Here is a 25,221-nt window from a genome sequence, read left to right on the forward strand (position 1 = left end):
CTGGGCTCTTCTCCCAGGTAACAAGCAATAGGCCAAGAGGAAACGGCCTCAAGCTGTGCAGGGGAAGTTTAGGTTGGATATTAGGAAAAATTTCTTCTTGGAAAAGGCAGTCAGGCAGTGGCACAGGCTGCCCAGGGAAGGGGTGGAATCACCATCCCTGGAAGTGTTCAAAAGGCATGTGGATGTGGCAACTGGGGCCGTGGTTTGGTGGTGAACACAGTGGTGCTGGTTCATGGTTGGACTTGGTCTTAGAAGCCTTTCCCAACCTTAGCAATTCTACAATTCTGTGATTCTAAGTAATTTCAGAGTTGAACCAGTTTGTGAGTTCAACCAATGATCTGGTTCAACTCCAGCGAGCCCTCACAATAGTTTTTAAGCATTTAAAATTGGCCTCCAACCTATAGCACCAAACTTATCCTGTCTAAGAGAACAGGGAGCCCGCCAGAACTGAACTCTTGCTTCTGAAGGGGAAAATTTGGTGGTCAGCAATGTTTTTTTTTAAGACACAACCAGAAACAAGTCCTCAGCACTTTATAACAAAAAACTAGCTTGATAGGGATAGAAATACTTCTTCAAGTGTTGGAGAGATATACAGAATCATCAAATCACCAAGGTTTCAAGAGATCTTTAAGATCATCCAGTCTAACAGCCAGCCCAGCACCACTACAGCAAAATTTTTTTTCTTGTATCTAATCTGAATCTCCCCCGCCTCACTTTAATGCCTTTTCCTCTGGTCCTCTCACCGCAGGCACGGTACGAGAGACCGGCCCGCACCTGGGACGCACCCACATGGCAGGGATAAGAGGAGACTTCCCAAAGGTGACGTGGAAAGAGTGCCAAAGCTGCTCCATCACGCCAGGGGCACGACGGCGTCACCGCGCTGAGGGTTGGCCCCCGAGGCGGTCGTGCGTGAGGAGAGAGCAGCAGACCCCGGACTGCGCACAAGGCGAGGAGGACACTTCGCTTGGCGCCCTGACCCGCACGGCTGGGCGGTCACCTCAGCTGGGACACGTCCCCGGCTGCCCCCGCTCCGCTCCCCTGGAGCCGCTCCCGGGACCCCCGGGACCCCCGGGTCCTTCAGCCCTGAGGGGCCGAGCGCGAGGGCGGGAGCTGCGGGACAGCCCCGCGCGAGGGCGGACAGACAGACGGGCCCGCCCGCCAATAAGGAGCGGGCAGGCAGGGCAGAAGGACCAATGGGAAGGGCAGGCAGGCGGGCAGGGGGCGGGACGTCCGGCGCGCGGGGCGGGGGTGGCGGTGCCGTGGCGGGTCCGGGCGGGCCCGCGGGGGGAGCGGAGCTGCTGCGGGAGCGGAGCCTCAGCCCGGCCCGGCCGCCGCCATGCCCGGCATCGACAAACTGCCCATCGAGGAGACGCTGGAGGACAGCCCGCAGGTGAGACGGTCGCGGCGGGGGCCAGATCGGGCCCGGCCCCTGCGCTCCGGGCCCAGCACTGCTCCCCCGGCGCTGCCGACCCCCGGCGAGCCCCAGACGGACGGACGGACGGACGGGTGGACGGGCGCGGGGGACGCTCCGGGCGGCGCGGCAGGAGCGCTCCCGCACGGCTGGTGCCTCCCCGTGCTCCCGCCCCGCGCAGAGGCTGCGGCCGCGGTCTGGGCTCGTCCTGCCCGTCCCGGCCGTGCCCGCTGGTGTCCGGGGGGCGATGGGCCGGGCACCGCGTGTGCTTCAGCATCGCGGGCAGGGCACAGCCCGCGCCGGCCCTCGGACCTCCCCGCCCCCGCCTTCGCGCTCGGCAGTGATTTTGGACACCTCGTGATGACAAAATCCCGTCTTCGCTTCTCAAGGCGATTTGTGTTATCTTTATCTTTCGCTAAAACCGCGTTAAGGTTTAATAGATCCGTGTCAAAAGGAGGTGCTGGGTCGCGGCGGTGGTTTGTGCTGACAGTACGGGGGAAGCACATGGAGCCCAAAGGCCTTTAATTGCCCCCATCCTTCCGTGCCATTGCTGTGCCTGACCTTTGTCAGAGATGCCCCGTAGTGCGGTGGCATTTCTCTCTAAAGCAGGAAAGGCTTTATTCCATTGCACGGGTTTCTGTCGGTGGCAGCAACAACAGCAAGTACTTGTAGTGCTCTTCTTAGATGTGGGGGAAAAAAAGTTTACAGTGTGTTTTCCTTTACTGCAGCCTTTTAAATTAAGATCCTTGCTCTGATGCACAGTTTACGTAGTGAGCAAGACATCCTGTATTGTAACAGCATCTGTGCTGGTAGCTTTGATTCCTTGGCCATAGGAAGAAAAACTTTCACTTGCTTAATAGGGAATTTTAACTCTCTAAAATGACAGTCACTTTAACAATTCTAAACCAAGGGGAGGAAGGACTTAGAGAAGGCACTAGAAGACCATGCAGAAAGGGAGTTGTTGCTTTCTGAACAGCAGTGCCCCAAATAGCTCAGATACTACATGTGAGATGAGATCTGACCTGTCATGGGGCCTTTGGCTAAACGTGGTGTCATCTCATGAGGAGGAAAAATTTTTGAAAGTGTTACAACAATAGTGATTAAAAAAAAAAATTATCTCTTGAAGGTCTGTTCTCAGTATAAGGAAGTCAGAACTATTCATATTTATAGGAAATGCCAAATGTAAGATAAACTTAGGATCATCTGAGGACGTTTGGAAAGCACATGCAAAAAAGGTTTCTTATTGGAACATAATTGTGAATTCTAGAGTCTTTTGAGGTTATTTGTGACACAGACTAGCAAAGCCTAATTCAACCCTAATTGTTGTGCTTAAACAATTGGATTTCACCTAAAATTTCCTATTTTAGGTGAATTCTGGCAATCATATCTTAGAAGAACATAGCAAGGATTCTGTAGCTTTCTGTTACATTTCTGTTACATTACTTAATTTCTCTTACTTTGAAATCAGTGCAATGGAAATGGCAACAAATGTTGCTTGAAGAAAGCAGAACTCTCCTCTTGAGGAGTTGCCATGACTGATGCATTCCTACTGTGATAATGAAAAAGCTCATCAGCCCAGGTCATTGTTTAGTGCTGAATTATGGCCCAGAGCTTAGACAGATTCCAGACACCAACTGTAGGTATATAAACATCAAACTTATTCTGTGTCTGAGGGAAGGAAGGCCTTTTCTAAAATTTCAAACCCCTTTCACTTCCTGTTGTCACAGGATAGAAATCTAACCACTGTGTTGTCAGGCCTGAACCAAATGCCAAGTTTACATAGTCTTTTGCTATGCAAAGCAGAGCAATTTAGATTGGAACTCAGGACATATATTACACACATACTCAGTGTATATTTAGGGAGAGTTTCTGCTCAGACTAATTTGCATTCCCAAAGCATTGCACAACAAAAAAGCCAAGAGATTGGATAGCACAGGCTCTTGCAGTATCACCTGTGAGTAGTGCATAGCATGGCATAGAAGCCTTCACAGTTCACTGACTTCTAACCAAGTGGTTTCTTTGTGCAGCTTCTCACTGGTGCTCTCCTGTTTCCCTGCTCATATACACAGGTTGAAAGCATCCTAAAGAACATGCAAAATGAGGCAAAGTTTTACTAAAAACATGAGTGAACAATTCCTCTAGTTTTCTGCTAAGAAATAGTCTGCCATAATTTGTTTATAGTTTCAGGTTAATTTCTTTCTATCAGTATCATACAATGCCAGTTTTTTAACATAAAAAACATAGAAAAGCATTTTTCTTCAGTGTTTGGTTTTAAAGAGTAAGGATAATCCAGAAACCTTACATGATATTCCCTTAAATTACAAGTTCAGGTTTATTTGTGGTCAGGCTTAAAGGTCATGAGTATATAATTCAGTGGGTATAGTACCATGTAATTTTTTCTTTTGCATTCTTTCGTGTCTGTCTCCTTTAATGGGAGAGTCATGGCTGTTAGGATGACACATGTTGCCACACCTGGCAAAGATTTGAGTTCTTCTCCACCTCTTTCCTCCTCTATCTCCCCTTTCCACTTGTTTTATAAGCTAGATCCAGCATTAAAGTTTGCCAGTCTTTTATTCTTTTCCCAGGCCCCATTAGTTCCTTCCCCTCCTCTTTGAGGAAACCACAGTTATTCAGCCTAGGGAAGACTAAGAATTTCCAATTTCAAGTGTTTAACAATCATAATTTGGGAAAACCCCGAATTACATACTTAAGATTCTTTCGATCTTCTGTCTGGGCATTAATTTTAATGTAAACCTAAAACCAAAGCACAGTATTTTTGCTAAAACGTTACTAAAGTGTTTCTGTTGTGGCTCTTGCAAGCAATACTCCTGTTTCTACATCCCAGCATCCCAACCAGTGTTTTAGAATAGGAAAAGCCAGTGGAGCCTGTCAGAGTTATAGGAACATCTTCTGCTCTTCCCCCTCTGGGCTTTCTGTCTTGGTGGAAGGAAGCCCTTCAGTATCCTTGTAGTGAGAAGTAACTTTGCTTCCAAGTGCAAAAAGGATGCAAGAACACCGAGTCAGCATCTCATTTAAGCTTAAAGGGCAAATTATACCTGAGTGACCTGTCAGTCAGTCGTTCCAGCACAGGGAGAGCAGGGGGTGTCACTCAGCTTGCACAAGGACTCTGACACGCTCTCTGGTAACTTCTGCTGGCCAAAGGGAGAGGTTTGGACTGACCTGAGTGGAAAAACTGGCTGAATAGGTGGGCTGACAGATAGAGATCAGTGTTTTGAAGTCTAATAGGTGGACAGTGAGGTGTATGCTGTTAAGCACCTTCATCAGTGATGTGGGCAGTGCAATAGAACAGTCATCAGGCTTGTGCGTGACACCAGCTAAGGAACAGACAGACTGACAAGCTGAGATAAGGACAAAAGGACAGATCTTTTCACTCCCTTTCAGTGTTGAAAACACTTGTCTTGAGGACAACCAGATGTAGGTTGTATTGTTTGGTTTGGTGTGGTGTTTAGTTCCTCAACCTTTTGATCACAGAGTTGGTGGTTGTTGCACAGGTGAATTACAGGTCCAAGCACAGCCAGCAGCTGTCTTCATGCAGGTTGGACAGTATGGGAAAACCACAGCCTTTATTTGGATCTCACTGCAGAAGGAACCTGTATTCCTGGCATGCTGTTTAATACCACTCATCTTTACCCTTTTCCTTAGGCATGTACCATAGTGGTTCCAGTAGTTGCCCACAGTTTCAACTTTTTAACACAGTTGTTCATCTCCCTTGGTCCTTTCCTTTCTGAAAATGTATTAACCTGGAGAGAGGCTGACAGTAGGAGTGAGGCTGAGCTTGGATAAGATTCTTTGGCATGCAACAAGTATCATTCCTGTGAACACTGTTGGAGGGTTTCTAAACTTTTCATTAATGAAACCCGAAGCAATGCTACTTAACTCTCAAATTCCATTACATTTAAATACTACTTTTCTAACTTGCTGTGTTGGTATTTTGGCTGTTTGATTGTTACAGACCCGCTCTTTGCTGGGAGTATTTGAAGAAGATGCTGCTGCAATATCCAATTACATCAATCAGTTATTTCAAGCCATGCACAGAATATATGATGCACAGGTAGAGTTCATGAAATTCTTGAATGCATTATAAGGCTTTTGAACCACATTTCATGTCTCTTTCTTTTTTTTGAAATTATTATAAGCAATATGGGTTTTTAACTTCCACATTCTTTAAATGTAGAAGCAAAACAAAGTAAGGATTAATGATTGTTTTTCTATAAGGGTGTGGTAAAGACTAAATTCTTGTGCTTTCTTTTGCAACAGAATTTCTTATGACAAAAAGGTTTTCTGGTCAAGTAGTTCTGTTGTATTTCCCAAGTGTTTCTAAAATGTTGTACACACTAAATGATCTTGGTGTATGTAATAGTATGTACCGAGTGGGAGATTTTTTTGCGTACATTATGTTCATGTTTCATTCATTGTCTATAAATAACTGCACTTTTATGCCAGACAGAATCTCTTTTGTGTGGTTTTCTGAACAGTTGAGTTTATGGCTGTATTTTTAATTTGTATATACTTGAATTGCTTGACTTTTTTACTGATTTTACTTTTTTGCCTTTTCTTCATCAGAATGAATTAAGTGCAGCAACTCATCTGACTTCAAAGCTTCTGAAGGAATATGAGAAACAGGTACTTTGTAAATCACTGTTGTCTTTATGTGGTCAGGACTGTGTATTTCTGTAGTCTTTTATCTCCCAGAGCACAATGTAGAATGTGTTTAGGTTTGGTCCATACAAAATGAATTGCTGTGGTTGGTGGTTCAAACCTTTGCCAAAAGAATCTATCATCTTTATATTAGTTCTTCCAACTAAACTGGAATTAATTCCTCTTACATGAAGAATATTAATAAGTTCTGAAATATTTTACTTTTGGATCAGTATTTTGAGGGTTGCTTAGGGTGGTTTTGCTTTGATTTTATTTTATAAACCTGTTTACTGTTAGGTGCTTTAATTTTACTAATCACAAAGAGAAGAGATTGCATAGCAATTTCCAGTTAACAACCATAATTTACTCTGGGTGAATAATTCCATCTCTGAAAGCAAAGACTATGGAATCCATTACTTTCTTCCTTGGGAGCATGTACTTTTGAAGGCTTTGCTGATGGGCCCCCTTTTCTGAGATGCACATTAGAAACAAGAAATTTACTTCTTTTAGGAGGCTGCTGCTCCCTATCCTCCTTCTGCACCTAATGAAGTGAACAACTTCAGTGTATCTTAACTGTATAATGTTTTAAAATAATGGAATACCTAATATATTCATAGACATGATTAATAGTTTTGTGAATGGCAGGAAACACTGCCAACAATATAACTTTTTTTATCTTTTCTCAGCGTTTCCCACTGGGGGGAGATGATGAAGTCATGACTTCCACTCTGCAGCAATTTGCAAAAGTGATTGATGAGGCAAGTGCTTCCATCTGCTTTGCTGATGTTGTCATGTATAGACTTTAATTTGCTTCATTATTCCAGCCTTTTTTAAGACAGTAGGTACAGAAATGGCATTCATTTGTCAACAAGGTAACACTTAATTGTATATTGCAGCATCTATTTAAAGTTATATAACCTGAAGATAAAGAATTAATTCAGCAAAAAGAGGATACATTGTTGGGAAAGAATGGAGTTCAACTTACTGTAAATACAGCCAAAAATACTGCACAGTGGCAGCTGGTGACTGTTTTCATGAGAGTATTTGTATTGCCTGATTTTAGTACCTGACTGATTTTAGGTACAGACAGCAGGAGCCTCCTGACGGTGCTCTTAACGGTGCTCCGTTAAGAGCTGAATCAGGATGTTTGCTGTGGTCCAGCTCCTCACTTTTAACCCTACTTAAACAGCATTTTGGGAGGAGGAATGTATTTTGTTCTACCTCTGTAAACTGTGAAAGACAGGCTGGGAGGTGGCTGGAAAAATAAACTGAACGTGTGAGGCCATCTTTAGATATGATCCAGTAACTTGGAATAAGGTTTGGAAAGTTTGGACAAAAACTAAACTCTAAAGTTTAGTCTTCTGTAGATAACTAGTGGTGAGATCTGGAACCTAGAAAAAATTAGCTGCAAAAAAAGGAATGTGTAAAATGATGTTTAAGTTATTTAGTTTAAGTACATGTCATTTTTGAGTGACATTGATGGCAACCTACCATGATTAGATTTGGTCTGAGCACTGTTTTCCTAAGATTTCGTTCTTTTTCTTGTCTTTTTCAGCTCAGCTCTTGCCATGCAGTACTTTCAACTCAGCTTGCAGATGCAATGATGTTTCCTATTACCCAGTTTAAAGAAAGGGATCTAAAAGGTAGAGCACTTGACCAAATATTCCTTTTTATCTACAGCAGCAACAATAAAATGTAGCATTTAATCTCCATAGCTCTTGTTTCACTAAATAGAATACGCCACTTATTTTTTCAGCTCTCAAAGTATGCATCTCCCCATTTAAAAAAAAAGTAAGTTATTTCTATTCATGAGAGTATTACGGTTGAAGAACTTAACACTATTATTATTTCAATAAAAGTATTACTTACATTATGGAAGCACTTACCTTCTGTCCAAGATGACCATTTTGAAGTTACTGAAAAACATTAGGAAAGAATAATTTTCAGATAATTTGCATTTTCAGGAAATACTTCTGTATATTTTAATACCATGACATCAGTGTAATTGCTGGACTAAACTCAAAGGGCAAAGTGCCAAGGTTGTAGTACTTACTATATTAAGAATTAGTGACATGGTTCTTCAACCCTGCTGGTGATACAGGTGACTTCTTATGTGCAGGCATAAGGTGCTTCCAGCTTCTGATTTTTGTGACAGTTGTGTCTTATTCTACCTGGTTTAAAATAATGTATGTGTGTGATTATGATAGATTTTACTCGAGATGATGAAGTGAATAAATTGTATATGGCAAAGGGACTTTAAATACAAATTATAAGAGTTAAAACCAGAATAACTTCCAAATCCCTGTTGTGAAGATTCTAGAGTGGGTATACCTAACATATGAATGTCTTAAGTCTAAATCAAAATAAAAACTTCAAGTCTTCCATAAGTCTTCTAACTATTTATGAATCTTGGAAAATACTTCTTTGGCAGTAGTTTGCTGCAAAATTATAGATTAAACAGCTTATGCTTTTTGAGCAAGGGATCATGAATATCCCAAGGCTAATATTGCTTCTCAGAACCTGGAAAAATCCCCTGTTAGTCCTCACTGAGCAGGACCCCTGAGGCAATAATAGCAGAATAGATTTTCCCACTGGAAGTTTTCTGCCACCAGCTGGTGCAGTGTGTAATGACACCATACTTCCTTCTGGACTTCAAAGGCATTTCCTCTACAGCTTTTCCATGTTTTTTTGTATTTGCTTTCCCATAAAGTTGAACACAGCTTTCTGCTTGTTTATGTTGTAATATGACACGAACCACAGTCAGGACCAGAACAGGTGTAAGATACTGTTCTGCTTTCAGTTCCCTGGCACGGGGAGACTAAATAATCAGCTAGAACATGGTTCATTTTAGGGAGGAGGAATCACAATGTGTTCTGGGGTTGGATACTTCCCATATCCTGTACTTTACTTCCCCAGCTCAAACCAGAACTTAGACTGGTGACTCATTTGTGTTGATAACATCTTTCACAGACTTTTGAAAATAAGCTGCTCTTTGCGTTATGACAGTGCAGTATTTTTTTTGAGCCATCCAGCCACAGAAATGACACCCAGGCCCCAAGTAGGAGCAGACTTTCCTGGTCCCATAGTGCCTGTGCTGGTAACTCAGTGTGGTACAAGGTGTTAACTACAACTGCTCAGTACTTAAACATTACATGAGAAACCTTAATATATGACTGTTATGTTAATAACAACTCGTTTAAATTGTGGTATGTTGTTTTGTAGAGATATTAACTCTAAAAGAAGTTTTCCAAATTGCAAGCAATGGTAAGTGTAAAATACTTAATCTTATAGATATTACAAAGCAACAGTATTGTAGATTGCTTATTCAGAAAACTAGTGGAGTTAAGCCTGTAGGCTTAAGGTGACTAATTAAGGTGTAATTTGTTTCAATGATACTTAGGCACTCAACTGTCCTTAGTTCACTTGTAAATCCCTGCTTCGTGCACTGAAGCATTAAGGCAAATTGACAGTGTTTTTTACAATACTTAAACTGTATATATGGTTATTAAATAATGTAGAGTTATGCTACCAAAATTACTAAAAATAGTAAAGTGCTAGCTCACTTACTAAAGTCAGGACTGGATAAATAAACAAACTTTACCTCCCTAAAATGAGTTTGATAGTTCTCTTCCCTATTGTCAGAAGTTATTTTTTTTAGTTCTACTATATCCTCGTAGACAACTTATTATTTAAGTAAAGATTATACTTCTCTCAGTGTAAATTGCTTCATTACATTAGCAGCAAAAAAGACTATATACAGATTTTCATAATGTAAAGTTGTCTCTACTTACAGAAAAATTCTGTCTTTGAGGAAGAGTGGATGTTTAGGGCAGTTTGTAACAATTTGGTGACATTCATGTCTGGTTGGAATCCTTTCCTCAGCCCGGGTATTCATAGCAGTGAAATGATTATAAACAGACAAGAACAGTTCCTGAACGTGTTAATATGACAGAACTTTGCAATCATCTGTCTGTCTAACACAGTGATATAAAAGGATTTCTGCTCTGTTTCATAAGTCATTAGTTTATCAAAATGATCATAAATTCTCTCCTGATTGCAGACCACGATGCTGCCATTACCAGATACAGTCGGTTGTCAAAAAGAAGGGAAAATGAAAAGGTTTGTAAAACAAAATACTTAATATAAAGATTTTTAGAGGAGATAAGAAATAATTTTAATCTTATATGTATTTGTGATGCAAGACAGTGTATGGAAGATTCCACCTGACATTTGATAGTTTATGTTTTAGCAGCCTAGGCAGAAAAGCAGGTTTCCCCAACACATACCTGTCTTGGAAAACTGATAATGCTTTAGGGTTAAAATTGTGATTTCTTTTTGAAAAGATATAACCATACTTTTCATGGAGAAAAGAATGCTGTATTTGTTTTTCATGTATCTCATCTATAAATTAGAGATGCAGAATTGCAGAGTAAAATATGCAGTTGCTGGTGATAGAGGGTAGAACATGACTGTTGTTTTTCTGTGCTGTCTATAAAGCTGTTCAGAAGGCATGTGATCAATGCCAAGTCTCAAACATTACTTTTTTCCCCTCCCCTGTCTGTGTCTCTTCAGATCAAGGCTGAAGTTACAGAAGATGTATATACTTCCAGGAAAAAACAGCATCAGACTATGATGCATTATTTCTGTGCATTAAATACTCTCCAGTACAAAAAGAAAATTTCTCTGCTGGAACCCTTGCTAGGATACATGCAAGCTCAGGTAATTTCAGATTCTGAAACCTGTAGGTCTGAAAGAAGATGTAAAAGTACTTCATGAAGGTTGATGTACCGAAATCCATTGCAAGATTTTGTACTGCCCTGCAAGGAAGAAAATGGAGAAAAAGACCTACCCCATCCACTTCCTTGTAGCTACCACAGCTGCTGCCAGGAACAGTGTCTTCAGCCAGCACTAGCCATGAATCTCATCATGATATGCCCTCACTCCATCAGAGAATCTTTTAGGAAAGTCTGGGTGACAAATATAAAGGTTAATTCTACCCCAAAACCCAGATGGCTGAATTTGATACACTGCCAAAATTTCATTGCTGTGTACTTGATTCTGCTAATGGGAAGAGCTGATTAGAGCTTTCATGCAGGAGAGTCCCCATGGAAGTGAAGTGAACTTCCTCAGTTAAACTCATTCCCATGGCAGCTATTCTGAAATGACTTAATCATCAAAAGTCACCTCACTACCGTTTTCAATCAAGGGTGTGGAAGAACTGGAATGCTAAAAAGCATTCTGGCTTGTTTTTGCTTTATATAAATAAGTTCATTATTGGTTTATTTGAGGACAGGTGCAACAGAAAATACAACCATGATAAAGTTCTCTGGAGAGACTTAATTTGTATTTTCAGAAGTGTGTCATCAAATATGGGGGTTTTTTTAGAAGTCAAACTTCCCAGCATCTGGCACTGCCACAGTGACCTGAGCAGAAATTAACTTCTCACCCTGTCTGAAAGCTTTCCAAAGGCAAGGACTGTTGTTTCTTTTTCAGACTTTGCAGCCTGTATTTAAGAACCAAGCTCTGCATGTTTTGTGCAACAAAATAGGTGGTGCAACCTATTGTTCAGGTGCAGCTTTTTGCTGGATCTAAGAATGGGAAGGGCAGGGCCATTCCCTGTGGCTTCCTGTTCTGAGATTTCTTATGGCTAAACTCACTTTAGCTTTGTTGGGAATGAGAGATGAAAATAGATTTCTCTGAGAAACTTTAACCTATGACTTCATCAGTTGTTAATGTAGTTTTATTAATTACTAAATTCTCCTTTTTTTTTTTAAAGATAAGCTTTTTTAAAATGGGGTCAGAAAATCTTACTGAGCAACTGGAAGAATTTTTGACCAATATTGGCACAAGTGTACAAAAGTAAGTTGGTTTTGTTGAATTTTGAACTTTCATCAAGACAATTTTTTTTTTTGTTTCTACTTATTAATAAATTATCCTTGTTAATAACACATTATTTATCTTAGTGTTCGCAGGGAAATGGATTGTGAAGTAGAAAACATGCAACAAACCATAGAGGACTTGGAAGTGGCAAGTGATCCACTGTATTTGCCTGATCCTGATCCTACAAAATTTCCTGTTCATAGAAATCTAACACGGAAAGCTGGCTATCTCAATGCAAGAAAGTAAGAACTAACTTGTTAATTAAAAATTCCAGAATATTTAATTTTGGGAAAGGAAAGCTAAAAAAGCTGAAGAATTTTTTTGTTGATGTTAGCTATGCTGATTTTACATACTTAGTTAATTAAGTCCCATAGGAGCTATTCTGTTTCTTTCTTTGGACTTCTTCACCTAATTAGTATTAAATTCATTGTTACACTGACATAGTGTCATTTGGATACAAAGCACAATTACCCCCATTTTAGTCTAATCTTGCCTGAATTTTCACATCAAAACATAAAAAGTTTATGAGAGTATAATTTCCCTGCATTGTTATGGGAAAGTGTCAAGATTCCATCTCTCAGCTCTAAGCAAAATTTTGGAAATCTTGTTGAATGGTACGAAATACGTGGAAAACAGAGGTATCTTACATGACTAAGCTGGTTCTTAACACAAAGTTCTTCAAAACTTAGTCTTAGCAATGTAAGTGCAGAGTTCAGAGCTCCTGTTGGTAATGCATAGAATTTGAATATGTATATTTTGTAAAGCAGTGCTGTGAAAGCTGATCATCAGAACTGAAGTACTTATGCCTTTTTATTCTAAATTGTTTCATGTAATTTGAGAAAGCAATTATTATTATTTTGTGTGTTCTTTGCCCAGCAATAGGTTTAGCATGAAAAAACCAACAGTTGGAGAGACCTTAATTTAGCTGTAACACTGACCTAAAACATGAAATGGGGAATGGTTTATTCCAAGTGACTTCCAACTCAACTGAGCTCCTAATCCTCTAACTGGACCTCTTTTTATCTTTTAGTAAGACAGGGCTGGTATCTTCTAGTTGGGAGAGACAGTTTTACTTCACCCAAGGTGGAAATCTGATGAGCCAGGCCAGAGGGGACGTAGCTGGGGGACTTGTCATGGACATAGACAACTGCTCTGTGATGGCTGTGGACTGTGAGGACAGACGGTACTGCTTCCAGATAACATCTTTTGATGGCAAAAAGTGAGTGGTCTGACACTGCTGTTACCTGTGAGTAATGCTGGGCTCACCAATTAAGAAAAGAAGGATGGTCTGCCTCTGGGCAGATTATAGCTTGAGATATTTTTGTGGATATTTAGCAGCAAAATCTGAGATGTTTTAACTTCATTGAAGTCTGGATTTTTGTTTGTAAGTTCTATAATGTAGCTGAGTAGTATTTCAGAATAAGATTATGATAATCAATTTACAATCATGTATTATTGCATTTTGTGAGTACTGAAGTATTATGTGGACACAATTAGAACTTTGTTCTTTTTCTGTTTTCAATTAAATGAAAACATAAGTCCCTCCCTTCCCCAATTAGATGCTGACTGCACTCAGCACATACACAGAATCTTCAGCCTTTTGTAACTTGTTCAGTGTACAAAGATAAAATTTGAGTTTCCTTGCTGAATGTACTTATGAGGCATTTTAAATAGACAGAATTATCTTTTCCATTCTCCTCTTTCAGGTCTTCAATCTTACAGGCAGAAAGTAAAAAGGATTATGAAGAGGTAAGCTCCTAGGAGGTTCACATGGAGCCCAGTGAGTTTCTGGTGTGCAGAAGGAATGCATTTGTAAACCACAGTTGGACACTGCATATATTCCAGTTAGTGTTCTCCTTCAGGGAAAAGTTGAAAAGCCAGAAACAGGAGCCAGTGGTTTTCCAGAGCAGAGGGAGAAAACAGATTGTAGCTTTTAGATGCAAGAAATGGGCATGTTCCTCAAAAGTCAGATTGAATCTTTAGAATGTCTTGAGGAAACAATGTCATCTGCAGAACAGAATAATGGAATACAGAGAATCCTGATTTTTTTTTTTTTAATTACTTAGAGTTGTGAGTTAGCCTTTCTTTAGTTTTGATCTTTAGGGTGACTAAAATAATTTTTTCAGGTAAGAAAAGTGTAAGGTAAGGTGCAATATGCAGATGGTAGTTAATTTAATGGCAAGCTGGATGTGCAGAATATTTGGCTCCCTGAGATTACAAAGAAAGTAGAAAAAGTGCTGAAACTAGCCAACTCAGGGATTTAATCAAGTTTGTTAAAAAAACATGACAAATTCATTTATTTTCTTTTCTCTCCCTCTTTTTCAGTGGATATGCACCATAAACAACATATCTAAACAGATATATCTAAGTGAAAACCCTGAGGTAACTATTAAGACTTATAGTAATCAGTAATATGTTAAGAAGTAATTATGTAAAATTAATAGCATAGAATTAAGCCAAGTAGTTCTTACATGTGTAATGTGAAGCTTTTCATGGTATTAATGCATGGAGTCCATTGTCTCCTTCATCTAAATGCTTATATGGAAGGTATTAAAAATACATGACCTTTATATTTGGTGTAGCCTTTTGACATTTTCAAGATCCTGTATTTGTATATGACACTCTTTTAAAAATAGTATCACAAATATTCAAATGGATACATTTAATTTCTACTAGAGGGAAGTGACAATTTTATGAATATGAATTTTATAAGCATAACGATTTTGTAGAAAAACCCCTGATCTTCCAGGCTGAAATGGAGTGTGTCACTCCAGGTTTTGGTTTAGGAACTAAATATAACTTTGTAGATAATACAAGTACCTGGCTGTCTAAGTTAACTGTACAGATGGGAAACAAACCAGTTGCAGTGCAGAGCTCATTTCTGATGAAGGTAGAGCACATTTCTGATGAAGGTAGAGCTCAGGTTCTGTTTACTCCTGGCATAAAGGGGTTCAGTCCCCTCATATCAGTGAAGGGGGGGGTGTGTTCACACCTTCTCCTCACTTCCCAATGTCTTCGTAGCCATTCTCATTTTCTGAGTCATACACTCCCCAAAATATTGCTTCATTGTTGTCTCCTGCACTTTCTCTCTCCAAAAATTTTTTCCTCAAGGACTTTCTCTATTGGCTCTACCTCAGGAAGTGAAGGCATCAGCATTAAGCATTGATCAGAATTAGTGATTTCAATGAAAGATTAAAATGGAATTCAACTGTAAATGGTCCATCATTTGCTGAAATAACTGTTACGTAGTTCTTAATTGATAGTTTTTAATCTTCATGGGGTTTAGTTTGCAGTTGAGGGCTGCATTTCTCAAATGAGATTTTTCTTTTTTTCCCTGGCTACATTTGCTTATTTTTCCAGGCTTATTATTGGGACTTTTCTCTCATTTTCTCTATTTTGCCTCTATTTTTGCTATTGCTTTTATTAACAGTGACAGTATTGTAAAGCAAGAGTGTTCACTTAAATTGAGGAAGTTAACATCAGGATATGTGTTACAAGAAAGCTAGAAGAAAATACTGCAGCTGTGTAGTGAAAATTTAGGAATGCAAGATTCTCACAAAGGGTTGAGTTTATAACTTCTGTCAGTAGCATATAAATAAAACTAAAATCTGAAAGCTTATTTTGAGACAAATGTTTTCAGTTATTTTTTCCTATCTCTGCCCTGCAGGAAATGGCTGCTCGTGTCAATCAGTCAGCCCTGGAGGCTGTCACTCCATCTCCCTCCTTTCAGCAGAGGCACGAGAGCATGAGGCCAGCTGTGTAAGTGCATGAACTAGGGGTCATTGGAATAGCACATCTATAGAGAGAATCCTGGATAAAGTTCCAGGGGGAAAAAGATACCCAAACAAACCCACAGTAGTTTCTGTGTTCAGAACTAAATCTTTGATAGGCTCAAGGAGGATTTCCCACACTCACCTTCCTACCATTGTTCAGCATCCATTGTTCCAAGCAATCCTGATGCCACTGGCTGACACCTTTGGTGGTTGCATCGTATGTCTGGTTTGTTGTGTGATTTCAGAATGAGAGTTCTCGACTCCTGGAAGCAGACCTCAGATTGTATTGATTATATGTTAATGTTAAAACAATCTGATGTAATTATTAATGCAAATAGTAACTTTAACTTACTTAAATTTGATAGGAGCATAGACTCTTTTTTGTTTACTGTACCCTGATTTTCAGGTTTTCAGTTTTTGTTTTGTTTTACATCTAAGTTCTAGAATATTACATTGGTCTCCTCTGTGGTTTAACTCTCCCTCATTTTGATGTTTTGGTTTTGTTGTAGACAATCTCGTCCTCCTGCAGCTCGTACCAGCAGCACAGGGTCACTGGGATCTGACTCAGCAGCTTTATCAGCACTTTCCTTGGATTCACTTGTTGCCCCTGACACTCCTATACAGTTTGACATAATATCTCCAGTTAGTGAAGATCTGCCTGGCCAAGCAAAGTCTTCGGGGCAATCGAGCAGGTAGGAAATGGAGAGAGAAGGAAAAAATTCCTGAAGTTAATGTTACTAATTCAAAACAAGAAAACCACGTTTAAACTGCAGCTCCCAAACACACATTGCCTTCTCCCTGACTCAAGTCACAAAATGTGCAGTGGCCAGTGAAGCAAAACAATTCATTTAATTGTTAAATGGAATTTTTAAAAAAGGCTTAATTACATGCACTAGAGTCAAGGTGTAGTTTTCTGGTTTGCAGCAGCTTTTCTTGCTTTAACAGCCAATGCTTTTATTTATTGATTTATTTTAATCTTTCGGTTTTACAAAGTATTTTCCTTTCCTATTGCTTGCTCACCCAGCAGCTTGGGTTATTTCCTCTTGGAAACTCAAGAGAAATTTGGTAGCCCTGCCTCCAGGTGATGATGGCATACGATGACACTCTTCTTAACCTGAAAGGTGAGTGAAAATGATCTAGGCTTCTGGAGTGATTTCATAGACAGACAAGTTAAAATTATCTAAGAGTTCATCCCAAAACATAAACGCAGTTTCTCCACTTGTTATTATTTTTGAGTGGGAGATTTATTACAAACCTAAGACCTGTAAATCTGCACTACATTTCTGGAACTATAGCTGCAAAATTCAGATGTTAAGAAAATGCAGTTGCAGATCCAGCTGCTCTTAACAACAACAAAAAAAACCCAAAGAGCTGAAATGAGATTCTAGTCACTATAATGTGTTATATCCCCTGCCCTCTAGAAAAATACTTGAAACTTGAATGACATAAGAGTTAAAATTATATGTTCATGTCATCAGTTACAGTTCTTTCTAGAAAACCATGTTTTTCATAGCAGAAATGATAGAGTTGTACTCAGCATTTTCAATTAACCACCACTTTCAATGAAACACTGCAGTGTTTGTACAGACAGGCAACATGCTACTTTAGAAATATTAATTATTAAAAAAATAAAAATACTTTCCTCATTTCTAATACTGATGACAAGTATTCACATTTTATTTTTGCCTTTTGAGAGATCCTGTGAGATTTTGCTTTTACTATTGCAGTTTAATCTTAAATAACAAGAAGAGTCTGAGTGGTAGAAGATCCTTATAGAAAGAATTTGCCTTTAGTGTATTTACCCAGGTCAATTTAATGGGAAGGTTCTTGATTGAATCCATGTTATCTAAACATTGTAGCAATGCCAGGTTGACTTCAGAGTTCTATTTAGAACAGTTTTTTTCTCTTAGTTCTGAAATTTATGGTTAGAACACTATTGAGAGGTCACACCTTCATTACTCCCAGATAAAACCTAATTTGAAGTTTATTGAACCCTTGCCAATAGCTTTTCACATATCAGTTAGGCAAAGAAAAAGGGTGATATCCTCTTTACAATAAATAAAATGTCCCCATTTCCTGTGCTCTTTTGAGCATTACTTTAGTGCTTTTGAAAAATGAAACTTGGAAGCCTAGAGTATTTTCACTTTTCTTTGTAACCAATGGCAGTTCTGTCTTTGAGAGCCAGAAATAGCCACATTTCTCTTGACCCTCTAGGAGTAAAACCCCAGTGATGTTTTCAGAAAGCTGCATTTCAAACAAACCCAGTCACTTCTCTTCAGTAAGAAATTCAACACCTTGAGACAGTGATGAGAAGTGGGTGCTCCTACAGAGTTCTGAAAGGACCAGCTTTTGGTTGTGCTTCCTGAAGCTGTTCTGTGAAATTTCATCCCTAAAACTACACCTTTCCAAATATTAACAAGGTTTTGATTTGGGCTTAATTCAAATATAAAAAAAATATTATGTGAGCAAAACTTTCTATTGCAGCAATAGGACAACAATATCTGATATTTGTCCCATAATGGGGGCCCTCAAATACAGCAATTTATGGCTCACTCCTGATTAAATTGCCTGTTCTGGTGATTCACCATACTCCAGATTCATATTCCTCCAGATTACAAGTTTCTGAAATCATTACATGTTGGTATTTGACACAGCATGAGACTACTACATTATCCATGAGTGGTTCCTGTAATCTGACTCCTGGTTTAATGTTTTCATTTTTTAATAGACGCACAAATCCTTTTGGTGAATCTGGAGGCTCAAAATCTGAAACAGAAGGTAAAACAACAGTTTTATTTCAATGCAAAATAAAAATAGAATTTGAAATTAATTTTCTGTTTTCATCTCTAGTTTCTCTCTTCTAATTTAACACCAATTTTAGAATGCTTAGTTACATTGCAGTGTATTTGACCAGTCGAGCGAAATCATTATACTGTCTGAAAATGTGTTGTAAAAATAATTCATTGCATCTTTTGCATTCATTAAACCAAATGAGAAGATGTGTGGCGTGCTGTTTGGTAACTGTACCTCTAATTGCTGAGTATGAGCACTCCTCTTTTTAGGAGAAGTTTGGAGTTTCCCTGACTGCAGTCCAGCTTGGGTTTTGAAGGGAAAACCCAAAATGGAGTTTGCTTTTTTCAAATACTTTTCTTTTTTCTTAGATTCAATTCTTCATCAGTTATTTATTGTGAGATTTCTTGGCTCCATGGAAGTGAAGTCTGATGAAAGCCCAGATGTTGTTTATGAAACAATGCGTCAAATCCTTGCAGCTCGTGCCATCCATAATGTTTTCAGGATGACAGAATCACATTTGTTAGTCACCTGTGACTGTTTAAAGTAAGTTTTGCTTCCTGACTTCTACTCATGTTTATTTACAGAATGATCTTCTTTCACTTTGGTAAAATTTACTTTCTGGTTTGTCTTTAAAACCAAATTTTTAGGTTAATTGATCCACAGACACAAGTTACAAGACTACGAGTAAGTAACTTTACATTTTAAGATTAATACCCAGCAATGTAATTATACCATTTTAAGATTAATACCCAGCAATATTATTACATGACAGTAAAAATCACTGATAGCATGAGATTTCCAGCCAAATTTCCACTGAAATCAGGAGACTAATGCAGACATGTAAAAATAGAGAGAAAAACACCTGCTAATCAGATTTAAGGAGAGTGATTTCAATAGGTCAATTTGGCTTTTGAAACCCCTTCCCCCCATGATCTGAGAGGGTAAAATAGTAAAGAGAGAATATAAAGGTTGGAGTCACATTAGTTCTGAAGTCCAAACGGGTTTGTCTGGTGTTTTGTTTTGTTTTGTTTGGGGTTTTTGGTTGTAATGCATAACTACATTGAGGGTGTTGAATGGTTTCTGGTTTGCTCTCGTTTTTTTCTAATGCGTTATAGAAATGCACTTAAAAAGAATAAGTGGAATTCTTGTCAGGGTATCAAATAAGACCAGCTTAAATCTTCAGTAATAGCAGTCTTTACTTTTCATATTTCAAAACTGTTCCCCCTCCCCCTCTTTATGCACAATTTCTGGTGTGTCATTTAATTTCTTTCCATTTTTGAAAACATTCCATTTTTTTTGGAGGCTCTAAATGACTTGAATTTCCATGAAAGGAAATTTTAAGGACATGAAAATGTCTTGATATTTCAAGTAGGACTTTTTTCTTTCTTTACCTTTGTGACTTTAATTTCAAAAGTGCCCCAAAGCTGTTATCTTTAACAGGTGAGATACATCAACTGAGGGCACATCCCCTGTGCTAAATGCAAACATCTAAGGTTAGGAAAAACTCCTCCTATCAGTTTATAACAGCTGGAGTAGGGGCTTTCAGAATTCTAAAATGTATCCTTTGGTAAGTCTTAAAAAGATACATTTGAAGTCCACTCTCTTTCAGGAATAGGAATGCAAAATAGTTTTCATGTAACAAAGTAACGAGGGGATGTGGTTTGTTTGGTTTGGGGTTTTTCTTTCCATTTTTTTTCCTTTTTTTTTTGTTTTATTTATGTAATTCAGGAGAGCTGAGCTGTTGGCAGGTTTTGGGGAAGTAGTGCCTTTACCTGGCACTAAATATTGGAAACTTAGTCCCCAATGTAACTAGTATGAAAGACTAAAAGAAAATAAAAAAAGGAATGTACCACATTTAGGAAGATGACTGTCTTGCACTGCAAATGTGGTCCCCATTTTTTACATGGAGTATGTTTTTAGAAGTTTGCCTGTCTTTTGAGTAATTTAATCCTTTGCTGTCTCATCTCCTGTTTGTGTTCTGTAGTTACATGTCTGGTCAGGTTGTAACTTTTGTGCTGTGATTGTGCATTTATGATATTGAAGATAATTAATGTGAAACCTCATCTAGAAAATATTTGGACCCACTTTTAACCTCTCCACATTTGATCCTCTTGGCAGTTCCCTTTGCCCAGTGTAGTTCTCTGTGCTACACACCAGGAGAATAAACGCCTGTTTGGATTTGTGCTTAGAACCTCAGGAGGGAGAGCTGAGAGCCGCCAGACTTCCATCTGCTATATATTTGAATCAAATAATGAAGGGGAAAAGGTATTGCTGATGGTTATAACTTGTATCAGTTTTGAATCTGACATGGATTCCAAGATGTTAGATCCATTCAAGCTGTCTAAGGGATTGTTTGTTAATTTACTGAAAAACAGTTAAACCTCTCAGTTTAACTACCTGTAAGTGCTTTAATGTGTTGTTATGTCTAATTGGGGATGCTGGCTTAATTGTAGAGGCATTTTGATTAGCCTTTTTTTATTATTTCCTATGTGTTTTGTGTTTAGATTTGTGACTCTGTTGGACTGGCCAAACAGATAGCTTTTCATGCAGAACTGGTAAGAACATTTTCCTCTTCTGTATATTTGTGAATGGAAGGAAGAGGGCATATTTAATATGTGTAATAGAACACATTCTGCAACATACTTACAGATGCACTAATACTGTTGTGTAGTGCAAGGGATTTGTTTCCTAGGATTTAAACTCAAATAAAAAGACTAACCAATGTCTACTGTGGGACAATATTCAGTATAGGATTTAGCTTGCTACCTTTAACAGCCATACCAGTCCTTTAAAAGAAGAATAATCGAAACAGTGATGTCACAGTCTTGAGCAAGCTCATAGCAATCAGTACTGTATCAAATGTCTCAGGTTGTTACTTACTTTATTTACATTTTTACCCTTTAGGATCGAAAAGCAACAGAAAAGCAGAAAGAAATCGAGAGAGTCAAAGAGAAACAACAAAAAGAGCTGAATAAACAAAAGCAAATTGAAAAGGTAAGTTTCGTCATTATTTCTTAACATTAGGTTTTTTCTATTTCCTTTCTTTTGCAGTTTTGTACTCCCTGCTCCACTATCATACTCTTCAGTACAGGTTCATAGAGCATTATGAAGTTAATTATCATAAGTGTTTCCTGTGCAGATTTTGTATATTTTTGCATAGCGGTTTTTAAAAAGAGCTCTTTGAGGATATGAATGACAAAACATCTTTATAAGAATACTTAAGAGCAGTGCTTGAAGGAACACCTATCACAGACACAAAATAGTTTCATTTGCTGACGAGGGTTCATTCACACAGGGAGGAAATGGGCTCAACAATCACAGAATCGTTTAGGTTGGAAAAGATCTTTGAGATCACCAAGGCCAACCATTAACCCAGCACTGCCAAGCCACCACTAACCCATGTCCCTTAGTGCCACATCTACATGGCTTTTAAACTCCTCCAGGGATGGTGATTCCAGCATGGCCCTGGACAGCCCGTTCCAGTGCTTGACAGTGCTTTTGGTGAAGAAATTTTCTCTAATATCCAATTTAAACCTCCCCTGGTGCAACTTAAGGTCATTTCCTCTTATTATATTGCTTGTTACTTGGGAGAAGACACTGGTCTCCACCTGGCCACACCCTCCTTTCATGCAGTTGTAGGGAGTGAGAAGGTCCCACCTGAGCCTCCTTTTCTCCAGGCTAAGTAACCCAAATTTCCTCAGGTGTTTCTCACCAGACTTGTGCTGCAGCCCCTTCCAGCTCCATTGCCTTTCTCAGTGTAGCTGAGGATGGTTTTTCTGGCCTGCTGTGCCCTGTGGGTTGTAGGTACAGCTGTGTTAACCTGGGAGCTGTTCTAATAGTGCAGCTGCTGAAAGGTGAATGTTTTGGTTTCCTATTCAGTCTTTTCATTCCTTCTGTACAAACCTGTCCAGTGATAGTACTGATAGTTTAGAAATCATAATAATGGTATCCTTCTGTCAATTCCAGATGGCTTTAAGGGTAATATTCTTGTTCTGATTTCCCAACCCCCTCTCCTCACATTAGGACTTGGAGGAGCAGAGCCGGTTGATAGCTGCTTCCAGCAGATCCACCCAGAGCAGTGGAGAAGGACAGTTTGTAGTCCTGAGCAGTAGCCAGTCAGAAGACAGTGATTTAGGAGAAGATGGAAAGAAGAAGAGAGAATCCGAAGCCTAAGGCTGCCCACTTCATTCAAATTGGAATCATGGATATATCTGGTGAAAAGGCACAAGTTCTACAAGAAGTGAAATGTAGGTGGTGGGTCTGTTGTATTATAGAAAAGACTTCTCAATATATAGACCCTATTATGCCTTGATTTTTATTTCTCAGTTAAGTGATTTCCATTTTCCTGTCAGTATAATTTCTCTTCCGTATGCCAGATGAAGCATGGTGATGCTGCCATGTTTATTAGAAATCTGTTTTCTCAAGGCTTCTCTACAGTATGGAAAAAAAATGTGGGTTTTTTCCCCACTTACTTCTCTGTGCAATTAACTGCTTTTGAAGCAAAACTTAAAACTCCCTTGGGCTTCAGCAGTACATGAAACTCGTTCTATACACTGCACTATGGAGAACACCTTGCTGGAAACAGAAGTGAATGTCCAAATAAGACAGTGCTAAGCTTTACCCAATTTGTTGCACATAACTGTTCTTAGATTTAGAAAGAAAAATCCTTATTAACATCAGTGAGATGTGCAATAGTTCTAGACAGAAGGATCGTTTCTGTTTCATTTTGCACTGTATGATATTGCATTGGGGTCTTTTTGGAGTGAATATAATGCTGAAAGACTTCTTTCAACAGGAGAAAAAGATACTGTCAGACCTAGATAAGAGCTGATGAGATGCAGTTGAACTTTGCTGCATGAGGAAAAACATTCCTCATCAAATTATAGGAGTAATGTATATAGCCTTGTAGCACAAGTGCCATGTTCTTGGTTTTTCCCCAGTACTTGGAATAAAGAGCTGTAAGCCTTTGAGTTCACTTTTATAAAACATGCTTAGAGTTGCAAGAACATTTGGAATTCCATCATTTGAAAACTCTTCAGCCTATGTAAATGCATTGATGCCAGTACACTACATCTACTGCAAAGGAGTTAAGGCTCTGTAAGTCTTTCTGTAAAAAGCAATTTTGCAAACAGAATTTTCCATTTCTGAAGTAAGAGACAATGCTAATCCTACATCCCAGAGTCAATCCTGGAAAGCATTTTTCAAAGCAGTGTCTGTTTACAGCTTGTAATCTGCACTCCATATTCCATACCCTGTGTAATATTTATTTTGTATAGTGTTAGATGTGCATTCACCTTTTGATCCAGAAGAGAAAACTTGTTTGAAGAGAAATATTTATTTTTGCACTAATTACTATAAATATTAAAATCCAGTGGAACAGAAGATAGATAGCTCTCTAATAGTGGCATGAAGATAACAGGATATGTAGAGAGAGAAGAATATACTTATACTCCAAGTTATAATATAACAGTTATGAATGGTTTACAGTTCATTGCAGGGCATTTCTGGTGTTCAGGAATGGAAGCAATTTTCAGAGTATCTCCCCAGCAGCTGGTGATGGCCCAACCCTTCATAGCTGGAGCTGCTCAGTGCTGATGAAGTCAGTGAGGAATCTCAGGTCACATCTGTAGGTGCACAGAGGGCTCTCCTTGCACACTGGAGTGCCCTGCACTGGCTAAAGCAGCTCCTCCTGCCCTTGGGGCTGGAGCTGTGACTGTGTGTGCAGGAGTTCACTGATCACTCCTGAGACAGGAGACAAGGGCAGCAGTGCCTGTCCTTGCAGCAGGACAAGCAGACAAGCAGGAGTTGGAGCAGCTCCCAGCAGATGTTGGTGGCACCACTGAAGGGGTCACAGCACCCCTGGCTTGAGGGGGAAGCTGAGCAGCAAACTACAGGTTCCCTTCCCAAGTTAATTCCCAGGCCCTGTTCCAGTGCATTTTTCAGCCCCAGAGCAGCCCGACACTTGCAGAAATACCTGCTTTGGCTGTTGCCCAGTGAGGCCAAATGGTATTGCCCTGTGGCCAGATTTGGCTACCACACAGTCACATGGACCACACCAGCCTGAGGCTTAAGAGAGTGGCATTTTTATTTCATATCTAATATCCTTAAGAGACTATATTAATTCTTTCCCACAAAAATGTACAGAGAGGCTGAAAATTTAAATTTTTCCCATTTTGGACCTAAATCAAGGCTTAGGGAGAGTGGCTTAGGGAGAGTGCAGTGCAGCCAGTTTGTCTCTCCAAATTATTCCGGTTCACGTTTCATTAGTTTGGGGAGTTTGTTTGTTTTTATTTACTGATATTTCTGTTTTCTATCAAATAATATCACAGGGCAGCTCAAGGTTGCTGCTATGACTTGTATCTTTCTCAAGTACATGCTAAAGATGAAGTAGTTTAGAAACAGCACAGGAAGACTATGAAATCAATGATCTCCAGTGTCTAGAACCCAGTCCTCCTCTGGTCAGGGAAGGATCGTGTTAAGCACTTGAGCTGCAGTAGCCCAGGCTCCAGAGGGAGGACAGGTAATAGATGAGCAGTCTCATGACAAAGCATTTCTGATGTGTAGCCTGTTCTGCATTAGCTGTATTGAAGAAATGTCCGAAAATGGAATTACTGTATTTTTTCTTGAAACCTACTATTACAGTTTTAGATCTAAATCTGCAAAGATGAGGAAGAAAGGCAAATAAAGTGGCAGGTGAATTCACCA

The 25,221-nt window shown here is 39.3% G+C and overlaps 1 protein-coding gene across 1 annotated transcript; it reads left to right on the forward strand.

Moving 5' to 3' along the window:
• The first annotated feature begins 1,267 nt into the window (after positions 1-1,267).
• APPL1 (adaptor protein, phosphotyrosine interacting with PH domain and leucine zipper 1) lies at positions 1,268-24,352 on the forward strand. Its single transcript, XM_027640049.1, has 22 exons — positions 1,268-1,390; positions 5,385-5,483; positions 5,996-6,055; positions 6,757-6,828; positions 7,626-7,713; positions 9,293-9,334; positions 10,131-10,189; positions 10,643-10,789; positions 11,847-11,929; positions 12,034-12,192; positions 12,981-13,169; positions 13,657-13,699; positions 14,276-14,332; positions 15,618-15,709; positions 16,233-16,415; positions 18,452-18,501; positions 18,885-19,059; positions 19,164-19,200; positions 20,635-20,781; positions 21,021-21,071; positions 21,421-21,510; positions 22,540-24,352. The coding sequence occupies exons 1-22, from the start codon at positions 1,337-1,339 to the stop codon at positions 22,687-22,689; spliced, it is 2,127 nt and encodes a 708-aa protein (XP_027495850.1). The 5' UTR covers positions 1,268-1,336; the 3' UTR covers positions 22,690-24,352.
• The last annotated feature ends 869 nt before the right edge of the window (positions 24,353-25,221 follow it).

Source organism: Corapipo altera, unplaced genomic scaffold (genome assembly GCF_003945725.1).
Source record: "Corapipo altera isolate COAL_440 unplaced genomic scaffold, ASM394572v1 55, whole genome shotgun sequence".
NCBI lineage: Eukaryota > Metazoa > Chordata > Aves > Passeriformes > Pipridae > Corapipo > Corapipo altera.

Excerpts from the sequence above, each read along its gene's own strand:
- APPL1 (XM_027640049.1), top strand. The coding sequence starts at position 1,337 with ATGCCCGGCATCGACAAACTGCCCATCGAGGAGACGCTGGAGGACAGC. Across the intron at positions 6,056-6,756 it reads TGAAGGAATATGAGAAACAG|CGTTTCCCACTGGGGGGAGA; the intron begins GTACTTTGTAAA and ends ATCTTTTCTCAG. Across the intron at positions 10,790-11,846 it reads TAGGATACATGCAAGCTCAG|ATAAGCTTTTTTAAAATGGG; the intron begins GTAATTTCAGAT and ends TTTTTTTTAAAG.